Below are 12,966 nucleotides of genomic sequence, written 5' to 3'. Positions count from 1 at the left end.
TACTTAATATTGAAACTTACAAATTACATCTTTCCTATAAATGACTCAATTCACAAAGCCTTCTTTTGTTTCTGTCGCATTCCTGAACCAATAATTCAATATTCGCGGTGTCCAGACCAATGCTAAAGTAACTCCAAAACAACTCTCACAGGCGCTTTTCGACCGGCAAAGAACCGTTTCGGGTTCTTTCTTCGGCCTAGTTGGTTCCGAACCATAAAAGTTGGTTCGGAACGGGAACCACAACATCCTTGGTTCCTCTGGTTCAATCTGGTTCAATCTGGTGGAAACGCAAGCCGGATCGCAAGAACGAACCAAAGGTTCCAAGAAAGTCGAACGGCACTGGTTCTTGAACCAAGGCCCCAAAGTGTAATCACTGATGATCCAGGTTCAAAAATAATGTCTCAAATATGGTTTTGACTTAAATTAGTCAAATATTAGATTATTGGAGGGAATTGTCTTGAAAAAAAAAAAGTGATTTTAAGATAAGTATTCTTTTAACTGATACATGACCAGAGCGTTGGACATGTTCCAGGTGTGAGCTGGACCTGTCCACCCTGGCCAAGGAGCAGACGCACCACATGGAGTTACCACTGGAGGACTCTAGGGGCACTGTGGTGCTGCTGGTCACGCTGACCGCCTCCTCGCACGTCTGCATCGCCGACCTACAAGTGACGCCGCTGGACGACCCCGAAGAACGCAACGAGATACTGCAGAGATACGTAAGGCATACACACTGCAGAGATATGTAAGAAGCATTGTGAAAGAGCCATGACACTGCGGCATGCAGTGGCTCAGGGGTAGAGGAACCGGTAGAGAAACCGTCAATAGAACACGAAGGGTTCGCAGTTCGATCGTGGGCTCCCCCAGAGTTAGTGTGGAAGAGTCCTTGAGCAAGACTCTGAACCCCTAGTTGCTCCCGGTGAGCAGGTTGGTGTCTTGTAGGGCATTCACGAATAGTGATTTTTAGTATTCGAATTATTCGACCTCAAAGTATTCGAATAGTCGAATATTCGACAGCACTGGCCAAACTGTCAAATATTAAGTAAGCATTGTGAAAATAGCCGATCTACATGCTCACAACGCCTCGCGTTGTGAGCATGTAGATCTGCTATTTTCACAATATTTATCTGTGGAACCGAGTCTAGCCAAGCTTTATAAACTATATATTTTTTAAAGAGAAAACTATAAAAAAATAAAATAAAAAAGTAAGAGGCGAACATTGTGAAAATAGCCGATCTACATGCTATTTTCACAATATTTATCTGTGGAACTGAGTCATATTACCTATCTAGCCTAGCTTTATAAACTATATATTTCTTAAAGAGAAAACAATAAAAAAAATAAACGAATATTCGACTTCGGTGAACAACGTTGAATAGTGACTTTGCTATTCGAATATTCGAATATTTGGTGAATGCCCTAGTGCCTTGCATGGTTTCCTCCGCCATCGGTGTATGAATGGCGAGGAGTGGAATCGGCTGAGGTTGTTACCAAAGTTCAAGCCTCCCAGTCCCTGCGTCAGAGGTAGGTAGGGAGCGCTCCGCTGTGTACATTTGGACCGCACGGAGGTGCCGAAAGTCGGGGGAAAGAAGATTTACTATTCTGGCCCCCTGGTTTACAACGTCTTAACGGCACTGAGTCGGCTCATGCGACCTTCGCAACGCTCGATACGGCGACTCGCTCTCTGCCGCCCGCTCGCTCGCTGGTGTCTCGCGTGGATCAAGGTCGCCTGAGACGGCGCTTCCGTCATCTCCACCGCTCCTTTACAATGTATCTCCTATCTATTCTATCCTCCGTGAACTTTGGTAACAACCTCGCGTATGAATGTGTGTGTGAATGGGTGAATGTAATGCACAATCTATGTAAAGCACCTTGGATGAAGGCGCCATATAAATGCACCATTTACCATTTACTTTAATTCCTTGTCCTTGAGTGGGTTCTAGGGGCTTCACAGCTAATGCGTTGTAAGCTTGTAAATCTGCTATTTTCGAAGAAAGTTTTCCCCAGAATACGGATGCTGGCATGCATACAGTGCAGATTGGTTAAAATAACCTCCATGAAATTATTTCTTGGATTGCCATTTCAATCAACATCCATAGACTTGTATCTCAATGAATTGAGCACAAAGGAGCCCAATGTAAACAAGCTTGCTTTCTTGGGTTTAAATCCTATTAGAAGACCTTGTATCCGAAATGTACCATGTCTGTGCCATGTCTGTTCCTATGCTAACTGCTTGTATTCAATCAAAGTATGTTGTAATGGGCAGAATTAAAAAAAAAAAGTATTTTCGAAATGTTCTGCTTCATATAAATAGAGATATGGTTCATGCTCCATGTATATTTTTAAATAGCAGTAGTACACACTTGGCAAAGAAATGCTTAAGTTTCCTATTTATAATAGAGAGTGCACTTTTTTTTTCTGAAATGACACCTCTGCATGAACCCCATCCGAGCTGGTTTATTGATAGAATGTACAGTAAAATGCTGTTTATTGATAGAATGTACAGTAAAATGCTGTTTATTGATAGAATGTACAGTAAAATGCTGTAGGCTGTTATGCTAAACACGTCCACCCGCTTATTGAGCAGAAAGTCATTTGCATGGGTTTAAATGTAGGTCACATTCAGTTTGATGTTTGCTGCAGTGTGTGTTATATATCATCACTTGTCGGGCAGAAACCTCGTATCTCCAGGTTTCAAATGTGTACGTTTTTCGTAAAGTAAAGGCCCTGTTTCATCATACAAGGCTGTCGCACAAAACTAGTGAAAATAGCCGATCTACAAGCACACAACGCCTCGTGGTGTGAGGCGTTGTGTGCTTGTAGATCTGCTATTTTCACTAGTAAATCCTTTTTAAAATGATCAATAGAAAACAAACGGTTTTGGACATACAAGGTTTCCACCCGACAACAGCGATATGTGTGTGGAGTGAGACTGGTGCCTAATATTAGACATGTAATACCACCGGTGGAACTGATGGGGGCGCACTGCGCATGTGCTTTAGTACAAAGCACATTATTGAGCGCATGTGTTTACCATATTGAGCGCATGTGTTTACCATGCAAACACACAGGGTACTCCGCTGAAGAATACCAAATCTGCAATTTCATTTTAATGGCATTCTTAAGTTTCCTGTTTTTTAAAATAATAGAGGGGACACCCGGATTTGAACCGGGGACCTCTTGATCTGCAGTCAAATGCTCTACCACTGAGCTATATCCCCATGTTACATAGTGGTTGGATTCCATGTCATTGTTTCTTTGTTCAAGGTGCCGCTGTAGGTCAACAGTACCCCCTTTCCACCTTCCTCTATTTGCATATCAATTCAATTCAAAGGAGCTTCATTGGCACGAGAAAACATACGTTCATTGCCAAAGCAAGTGTCAAAATAATATAAAAATAGTTGAAAATGGAAACATATATAGTATACAGTTGGAGGAGGTACAGCATTGCGTAAACAGAGCTATGTCGCATTGTGTAGGGCTTTTGTAACAAGTAGCAGCTTTGTTTTTCCTCAATACAATTTAAATAGTATAAGAAAAAAGAAAAACTCAGATTTAAGATGCATAGAGGTAGCAGCTCTGTTTCATACTGCATGACATGTGCAGTAGGTCTAGATGTCAATCAATGTGTGTGTGCATGTGCGTGTTGTTTTGACAGGGTGTGTGGAAGTCTCTGTCCAAATTTAGGGATGTGGGCGTGGTGCAGATCAAGGTGATGAGAGCCGAGGGCCTGATGGCTGCTGATGTCAATGGTACAGTACACTAAATGCTCTCTTTTGAGCGGTGGTCACAACGCTCCTATACGTGGCCGTGTGTGTGGGTCTGTCTGTCTGTCTGTTTGTCTGTTTGTCTGTCTGTCTGTCTGTTTGTCTCCGTGTCCGTAGCCTGCACTCCTGCAGTAACCTTTTCTGACCACACATGTTAAGGGAGGGGCGCTGTTGCACACACACACACACACACACACACACACACACACACACACACACACACCACCGCTCAGTTCACACGAGTGTGATTTTTTTTACCCCCCGATGCCTGAAAAATACCTAAAGAATGTCTTCTAAATCCTAACAGTTTTCAGAAAAACACGTATGTTTTCTATGATCAGTGGTTCTGAAACGTTTTAATGTCAAGGACCCATAGAAATAGATGGATTTGACCGCCGACCCCATCTCAAAATAGTTTGTTCCAAGGACTCCCCCAGAAGCAAATAATATATATATATATATATATATATATATATATATATATATATATATATATATATATATATATATATATATATATATATATATTTTATATATATATATATATATATATATATATATATATATATATATATATATATATTTGAATGATTCTCAGTTTTGCACACATTTTCAAGATTTTTCAAAAATAGCAGAGAAGCTCACAGCGTGGCACTCGGTGCCGCACTGTGAGCTTGTAGATCTGCTATTTTTTTAATAGTTAAAGCATAAAATAAAGGTTTAAGTAATGCGTAATAATGCGTTCCCAGTCTAAATGGGTTAACATATTGATGACATACTCACTGATATACTCTTGTTTGAAAGTTGCTTTTCTCCTGAAGCCCTTAGGATGGAAGACAGTCAATTATTTTAGTTAAATAAGTATGTTATGTGTGTGTTTTTGTTGCTGCTTGTTGTGCAGGTAAAAGTGACCCATTCTGTGTGCTGGAGCTGAACAACGACAGGTTACAGACACACACCGTTTACAAGAACCTCAGCCCAGAGTGGAACAAAGTCTTCACCTTGTGAGTCCCCTTCTCAACTCAACTCAGTTCAATTCAATTCAATTCAATTCAATTCAATTCAATTCAATTCAATTCAATTCAATTCAAGGGCTTTATTGGCATGAGAAAACATACGTTAATATTGCCAAAGCAATAGTGGAACAATACAATCAAGACAACATAATGTATGTACAATTGAAGGGAATAGATGTTCTCAGAGTGAATCTAACTTAAAAAAAAAGACAATAAAAAAAAATGAAAAAGAACTGTGCATTTGCACAGGAATAGTTGGCCTATATACATTATCCATATAGGAAAAGGTTGTGCACAAATAAAAAGTTGTTCAAGGTAATTCATTGTCTATTTTTATGTACCATTTTCTTTTTTACAAATTACCATGTTTTCTTTTCAAGTGTTTAAAGGTAATTTCTCTGTTTTAGATTTTCTACAATTACAAAAAAAATCTAATGTACAGTGTATGTACAGTATTACTCCAGTTTACATTTTAGGCAGGGAAAACACAAGGTAATACATCAAATGCATAGAAATAGTAATCTAGGATTGTAGGTGATATACACCTATCATCAGTCTAAACAGTAGAATATCCAGGAAAACGGTTTCTGTGTACCGAGGTCACTCAAAGCAGACAGCAGAGGGTTATTATACACAATGCTTGGTTGTCTTTAAGGTGGTTATGTTCCCAGTGGCATCAGTTCAGCAAAAGCTAGGGTATGGCATAGATGGGAGACCTCATGCGCGCGCATTTTTTACGGGATTTTCTACGGTTTCTTGGGCTGGATATGGCAGCCTGGAACAGTTGTTCAAGTGCAGCTAAACTTGGCATTTTAGTAAACGTGCCACAATTAACAATAATGCTTTGCACCTGTGTAGCTGACCTGCGGAACCTGGGATTAAACCATTTTGTCAAGATGGTGAGAATACAAGTGCGGAGAATATAATTATAATACCTTGTTAAAGTGACCATTTTGTAAAATGTTGCATTTGTAGTTATTTTACTGTAATTTAACAACACAATAACCAGCGCAGATAGACAAAGAGACCTTCATGGATTTATATTTAAAAGTAACTTTTATTTTCCCCTTTGGACCGTATGGCAGGGGTATGGCAGCTGCATACCCCTGCCATACCCAATTGATGCCCCTGTGTGTTCAATTTTTTACTCTTTACGGCGTGAAGAGGTAGAATCAGTGTTCATTTCGACTATTCCTTTTACGAAAACTAAATAAAAACTAAGCTATGCTGACAAACTAAGGTTTCTATGTACAGTCACTGAGCTCCTCTTCCTCCTCCACCAGTAATGTAAAAGACATTCACTCTGTGCTGGAGGTGACCGTCTTTGACGAGGACCGAGACCGAAGTGCAGACTTTCTGGGGAAAGTGGCCATTCCCCTATTACAAGTAAGTATGTGTAATGTGTTTACACAGTATGTATGTGTAAGTGTTCACACAATATGTACCGGTATGTGTATATTAAGCAATGGATAATTATCGGTTGCGGCATGGTCTATTTCTCGCCTCTAATGTTTTCAAAAACACTCGTGAGAGCAACGTTTAGTCGTAAATGACATGGTGTGTTTGTTTAAGTGGCTGTCATTTGGGATGCAGTATAGAATTCGAGCAGCAGCACAGATGCTCTGAGCCTTTGATTAGACAGCGGTCATTATCCAGAAATAACGCACTGCTGAATTCAGCCATTGACCAATTGGACTCAAGCGGTCATCCAAGCCTTGTAATGAATATGTATAAACCTGTTTACAAAATGACATAATGTTATGTCATTTTGAGAATATCGTCGTTGTCGGGTGAAAACCTTGTATGTCCAAAACCGTTTGTTTTGCATTTATTGTTTTATAAATGATTTAAACTAGTGAAAACAGCCGATCTACAAGCACACAACGCCTCGCGGTGCGAGGCGTTGTGTGCTTGTAGATCTGCTGTTTTCACTACTTTTGTGCAACGGCCTTGTATGATGAAGCAGGGCTTTACTTGCCAAAGAACGTACACATTTGAAACTTGGTGATACGAGGTTTCCACCCGACAACGACGATATGTTATGTTGCCATTCAGATGCGTGCTGGAGGCGAGAAGGCGTACGTGTTGAAGAATAAAGACCTTACTGGTCCAACGAAGGGAGTCATCTACTTAGAGACTGAAGTAATCTACAACACTGTGAGTGTACTTCTGTAACCATACACTACAATGTACACAAACACAAAGTACCTCTATGCCAGTGGTTCTCAACCTTTTCAGGCCGTGACCACAGCTTCAAAACGTGCATAACAATAGCAGATCCACAAGCTCACAATGATCAGCTATAATCAAATTGTTGTCTTGGGAATGCGAACGCATTCCTAAGCCAATAATGTGATTATAATAAATCTACCCCCATTGATTCCAGATGGAGATCCATCCGGAATCAATGGGCCTACAAAGAGTGTCTTCAAATTATTGGCTTGGGAATGCGACAAAAACTAAAAAATATTATTGAACTCAAGTCTCCATGGGGTGAGTAATCGACAGGAAAAAAAGTAATTTTGGAGGTGAACTACTCCTTTAAGTGTCATTTTCTTTTCTCTCTTCAGGTCAAAGCTGCTCTGACTACGTTGGCCCCCGCAGAACAGAAGTACCTTGAAGAAGAACCAAAAGTCTCCAAACAGGTATGTTTTCTCAAGTTAATAATTCATGTTAAGATTAAGAATATGATGATAATGGGCACTAGGGTGTTCGCAGCGCTAAAGTAGCTGCCCACCACCTAAGGTGACCACCAGCAGGACCTCAGAAAGGAGGACACCTTTCCATCGCTGTGTGGGTAACCAACACGGGTCTTCAAACCTTTTCGTGTGAGGGACCCTCAAATTAATAAATATTTAGCCGCGGCCACACAAATGTGTGTCAGAAGGACAGTGGCGTCAGTTCAGAAAAGGCTATGGTATGACAACATGACTGGTGTCTTGCACGCGCGCCCTCGCGCGCGTGCAAGACACCAGTCATGTTGCCATACCTTGCAACAGGCACGGTGAAAAGTGCATTTTATTATTTCCCCCTGTAGCCAAGGTATGGCAGCTGCCATAGCTTGCCATACCCAATTGACGCCTCTGCGGAAGGAATCATTGGGCATGATGACTAAATTGAGGAGAAAAAATTATAAAAAAGGAAAAAAAAAGAATATGAAGAATATGAAAAAGATGACGATGTCAATGATGATGTTAAAGATACTGGCACATTGTGGCACAATAATCATGGCGTACACGTTTCAGCTGCTCCGGCAGAACTTCAACCGTGTGAAGAAATGCATCATGGTCCTGATCAACAATGGGACTTACATTAACAGCTGTTTCGAGTGGGAGTCAGCGCAGAGGAGCATCACTTCCTTTGTGGTATGAAGGTCACACACATGCACACGCATGCACACGCACACACACACACACACACACACACACACACACACACACACACACACACACACACACACACACACACACGCACACACACACACATGCACACTTTGTATTACTATAACTCAAGACATCAACATTTTTGGAAGGCAATTTCATGAATGCCATTTTTACAATTTTGTGGCATTTTAACTGTAAACCTTAAAGGAGCTATAGTCAACTTTTTCATTTTGGCCGTTGTCAGACTTTGTTTACTGTACATCCCTCTTCTATTCTTTTATATTCTTTTATATGGAATCCATATAAAAGAATAGAGGAGGGATGTAAACAAAGTCAGCCTGACAACGGCCACAATGACTATTTTAACATTATTCTATGCTTTTTGTGTTCACTTTTGAAAAGAAACACATACAAAGCTTTTTTTTTTATAAAATATTTTCGAAACATAATTTTTCAGTGCACGACACAAGCGCGCAAGCAATTATAAATCAGGCCTGACTCTATCTCTTATCCCTAAACCTATAACTTCTTCAGGTCCCTATCTTGCTCACCATAGTTATTAGAAAGGTTTGCTCATGGTGAAGAATTATGTTTTTGAAGTGGTTAAACACAGCAGTGTAATGAACTGGTTGTCTGTTTTCCGGCAGAGAGGTGTGTTTAAAGACAGAGAGGTGTGTTTAAAGACAGAGAGGTGTGTTTAAAGACAGAGAGGTGTGTTTAAAGACAGAGAGGTGTGTTTAAAGACAGGGTGCCATGATTTGTTTCCCCCTCAAAAAAACATGATCAGGTTTTATGATTATACAGTCAGGGAGGAAGATCTTTTCCCAAAAAGTGTACAGAAAGTGTTATTTTTCTTATGTGGTGACCCAACTGAAGTTAGCTGTGTCATTAAATCAGTGTTTTTCGATCGGACCTTTTCACTCAGAGGCTTTCAGCTTTCATGAAGTAACCAAACATACACAGAGAAGACACATTTGCATCCCACCATGGGCATAGATTTTTCTCTATTCAATGGGGTGCCTACATTTGCATTTCTATAGGAGTTAGGTGTGAAAATAGCAAGAATGAGGATGAGTGAGACGACTCAGATGAGGGAGAACTGTCTATGGGGCTTTTAAGCCGTGACATCATTTTGTAGTCAGACCTCCAAGCAGATTTATTGTCAATATCTGTCCCTCGCTATTTCAACAGATCTGAGACAAAAATAACGACTAAAGTATAATTCTACCACTTTCCTTTCAACAACAAAGAGAAGAAAAATGAGTAAATAGTAAAAAGATTCGCTTTTTGGGGGGGCAAAAGTTCTCCTCTGCCTACAAAATGATGTCAGACTTAACAGCCCCATAACTGGGTGCCTTAGCTACCAGGCGTACCCTATATTTCCGCCCATGCATCCCACCCAGTAATGTTAACTCCATAGACGCGCATACAAAACAGAAAAAGTACAAAACTACGGCACCACCTCTTTAACGTGTTCTCCTGTGTGTCCCCCGGCCAGCTGTTTGTGGTGGTGGTGTGGAACTTTGAGCTGTACATGCTGCCTCTGGCCCTGGTGCTGCTGTTCACCTGGAACTACCTGTTCACCTCCTGTAGGGACCAAGGAGACCTGGTGAGGATGGAACACACACACCCTCACTGCTCTGTCTGGGTGGTGAAGAATGATAGAGACGATCTCTGTGACCATGATGATGTGCAGCGCCAGTGCTGTAAGCCAGTGGTTCTCAACTTTTTCAGGCCCTGACCCACAAAATAATCATATTTTAACTGGGGATCCCACCACCCTGACAAGCACTAGGAGTTGAGGCATTACATTTTGTATATCACAACGGTTCTATTGTGAAAATAGCGGATCTACATGCTCACAACGCCTCGCAACGCGAGGCGTTGTGAGCATGTAGATCCGCTATTTTCACAATTTCTGCCTCTAATATTTAACAATTTTACCAATGTTTAATTTGTCATTTTAGAGGTATTAAATAGTCCTTAAATTGTCACTTTAGAAATGTGTATAACTTTTAGTTATACACATTAACCCCAAGTTATAAAATAACTTGGGGACCCCCTCGACCCACAGATTGAGAATCACTGCTGTAAGCTATATGGATAAGCCAACATGCTGGCACGAAAATGTCATATGTGTACAGACATTTAAAAAAAATGTTAAAAGTAAGCAATTTACCCCGAGTGAGAGGACATTATGCTCTCATAATGTCCGCAGTGAGGGTGTTATCGGACGAGGCGCAGCCGAGTCCGATAACACCCTCACTCAGGACATTATGAGAGCATAATGTCCGACCCCGAGTGGTAAATAGCTTTTCTACCACTTTTTCCCGTATACATGAAAGAAAACACATAGTTGTAACTTGCAAGGATCTTAAGTTACAATCATTATTGCCTATAAAACTTCCGGGAGACAGCAGATAGTTCCACAAACAACATCTTCTACTCACCAACAGATGGCGCCAACTCCATACTAATCCATGCGTCTAGCTTACAGCTAAGCTAACGTCAGTTAGAAGTACCGTTCCGGCCGTAAATAGAGGCTGTTCGCTTCCAGAAAGGCATAGGTTCAGAGAAAAGGGGCTTTAAAGTTGGCGGATTGCATTGGATCCAAATAAATCGGCGACTATAGCATGCACGTTAGTAAACATAGGACCGTTGCCACCGTCATTTGTTGGTTGGGGGAAAGGTGTTCCGACTACCTCCTGAAGTCCCCGGATGTACACTGAGGTGCATTGATCTCGGACAAGTCCTCATACAACTTTGCGGCAGTTGTTTTGTCATAACCTCCGGAATTTAGCCAATCAGAATCCAGTATTTGAACACGTGACTAGAAAAAGTGGTAGAAGCACTTTTTAAAACGTTTTGCACTCCACTATATACGGCCTATTTGTGGTGCCGCTTTAAGGTGGCATATATAATGATGCTTTTCGAACATTTCTGAAACTCCCAAGATGGACAAGTGAAATGTTTGCAACTTAGTAATGTGCCCACCTTTCATGCTGTATTGAGGAATTTTATGTTTAGATTTATGTGTAGACTTGGGGAGTCAAATAATGTATTAATCACAGCCTTGACAGAGATCACACAGAGTGATACAAGGTATTCGTCTTGCTCCTGAAAACACTGGGGGCAATGTTTTTATGTTTTTTAATTGAGTGAAAACAGCCTGGTACTGTACTGGTATATCTCTGTGTTGTTGTCTGTTTGTGCTTTTTATGGACCTTAAAGGACAACTTTAGTTTTTTACAACAAGGGTTCATATTTTAGATTGTAATTAAATAATATAAAAGATGAGTGTTAAAATTATTTCATTTACTTCTTTCTATTGTTTTAGATATTCTTATTTCAGTGGTTGGGGCATGCGTACAAGTGGCTAAATATGTCATTTTACACAGAATAAGCTCATTCCCAAGATACAATGCAACCTTTCATGGTTGGATGTGACTTATGGGGGCTAGAAGTGTTACTGTAAATTGCAATAAAGAAACTGCTGGCTTATTGTGTCTAAAAATACATATTTAGCCACTTGTACGCATGCCCCCATGCGTACGCATGCCCCACATTTTAGCACAGTAAACGCGATAAAACAATAGAACAAAGCAATTGAAAACATTTTAACACTCACTTTTTCTTTTCTCTAATTACAATCTAAAATATGAACCCTTGTTGTAAAAAAACAAAGTTGTCCTTTAAGGCACTTTGATTGCTTTAGGGATGCATGGTCATTCATTTGCGACACATTGATTATGTCCCTGCTCTGTCTGCAGTCTATGGAGGTGATGTTTGACTGGGAAGACGAGGACGATGACAAAGACGATAAGGTCAGTTACAACAACCTTTATTTTTATTTTATTTTTTTACCCTTTATTGTTGTAAACTTGCGATATGCTTTTGCTGTTTCATTTCTGTTTTCTTATTCTTTTTCATCTGTACAGTATGACACGTCTAATGTTTTATTTGTCAACTATACTCTACTTTGTATGAAATCTTAGCCTATGAATATAAAAAATATTCCCGACGAATGCCACTTCTCAAGAGTTTTTTGGGCTTTCTCTTTTATTGAATCAATCAATCAATACAAATTATCTTGTAAGTGAAAATAAACAATCAAACAAACAAACAACCTTAGCGTGCTGTTATTATATTACAGTACTAGGGTCTCAGAGACTCAACAAAAATACCATTTGAAATTGCCAAGAGGTCGAGAATCGCTGCTCTATTGGATGGCAAAACTTTGAAAACCTTCATTTTTTTTTTGCCAGGACTCGGAGCGCAAGGGACTGATGGACAAACTGTACGCCATCCAGGACGTGTTCGTCAGCGTACAGAGCGCACTGGACGACGTGGCATCGTACGGAGAGAGGATCAAGAAGTGAGCCGGTTCACTAACGCAGTGTTTCTCAAACTTTCATATTTCAAGGTCTACCCTTACAAACGGGTTCATTTGGTTCCATTTGTACACTGTCAGAGTTACAGACTTGTATGGGTCAATTTAAAAAGGAACCCACAGAGTCCCTGGAATCCACTTTGAGAACCACTGCACTAACGTCACTGTTCAATATGAAAGACTTCAGCTCGGTTCACATTTCATGTTCGTATTCGTTGGGTTAAAAAACGAATGAGCTCTATTTATGTAGCACTTTTCATACATAGAAGTGCAGCTCAATGTGCTGTACAACACAGCAAAAATTCAAACAGATTCAAAACAATACAGACAAAAATCCAAGACAGATTCAAAACCGCAGCAATGAAGGTGCCGAGCAATACATCTCATAAGATGCTAATTAACACACCGGG

The 12,966-nt window shown here is 40.4% G+C and overlaps 1 protein-coding gene across 1 annotated transcript in view; it reads left to right on the top strand.

The window, feature by feature from the left end:
- The window catches only part of LOC308299158 (multiple C2 and transmembrane domain-containing protein 1-like), a gene marked incomplete at its 3' end in the record, with an annotated part of 35,811 nt that overhangs the window by 14,782 nt on the left and 8,063 nt on the right, over positions 1 to 12,966 (top strand). The window contains exons 8-17 of the mRNA XM_080742876.1: positions 533 to 719; positions 3,659 to 3,752; positions 4,669 to 4,771; positions 6,067 to 6,169; positions 6,839 to 6,940; positions 7,354 to 7,428; positions 8,029 to 8,148; positions 9,665 to 9,775; positions 11,937 to 11,990; positions 12,432 to 12,541. Of these exons, the coding sequence (XP_080599002.1) occupies positions 533 to 719; positions 3,659 to 3,752; positions 4,669 to 4,771; positions 6,067 to 6,169; positions 6,839 to 6,940; positions 7,354 to 7,428; positions 8,029 to 8,148; positions 9,665 to 9,775; positions 11,937 to 11,990; positions 12,432 to 12,541 (1,059 nt within the window). The remainder of the gene's footprint in view (positions 1 to 532; positions 720 to 3,658; positions 3,753 to 4,668; positions 4,772 to 6,066; positions 6,170 to 6,838; positions 6,941 to 7,353; positions 7,429 to 8,028; positions 8,149 to 9,664; positions 9,776 to 11,936; positions 11,991 to 12,431; positions 12,542 to 12,966) is intronic.

This window comes from Nannobrachium achirus, assembly GCF_963921795.1.
Source record: "Nannobrachium achirus genome assembly, chromosome: 15".
In the NCBI taxonomy this organism is placed as follows: Eukaryota; Metazoa; Chordata; class Actinopteri; order Myctophiformes; family Myctophidae; genus Nannobrachium; species Nannobrachium achirus.
Note: the sequence above shows the minus strand (reverse complement) of the source record. Positions and strands in the feature narration are given on the sequence as shown.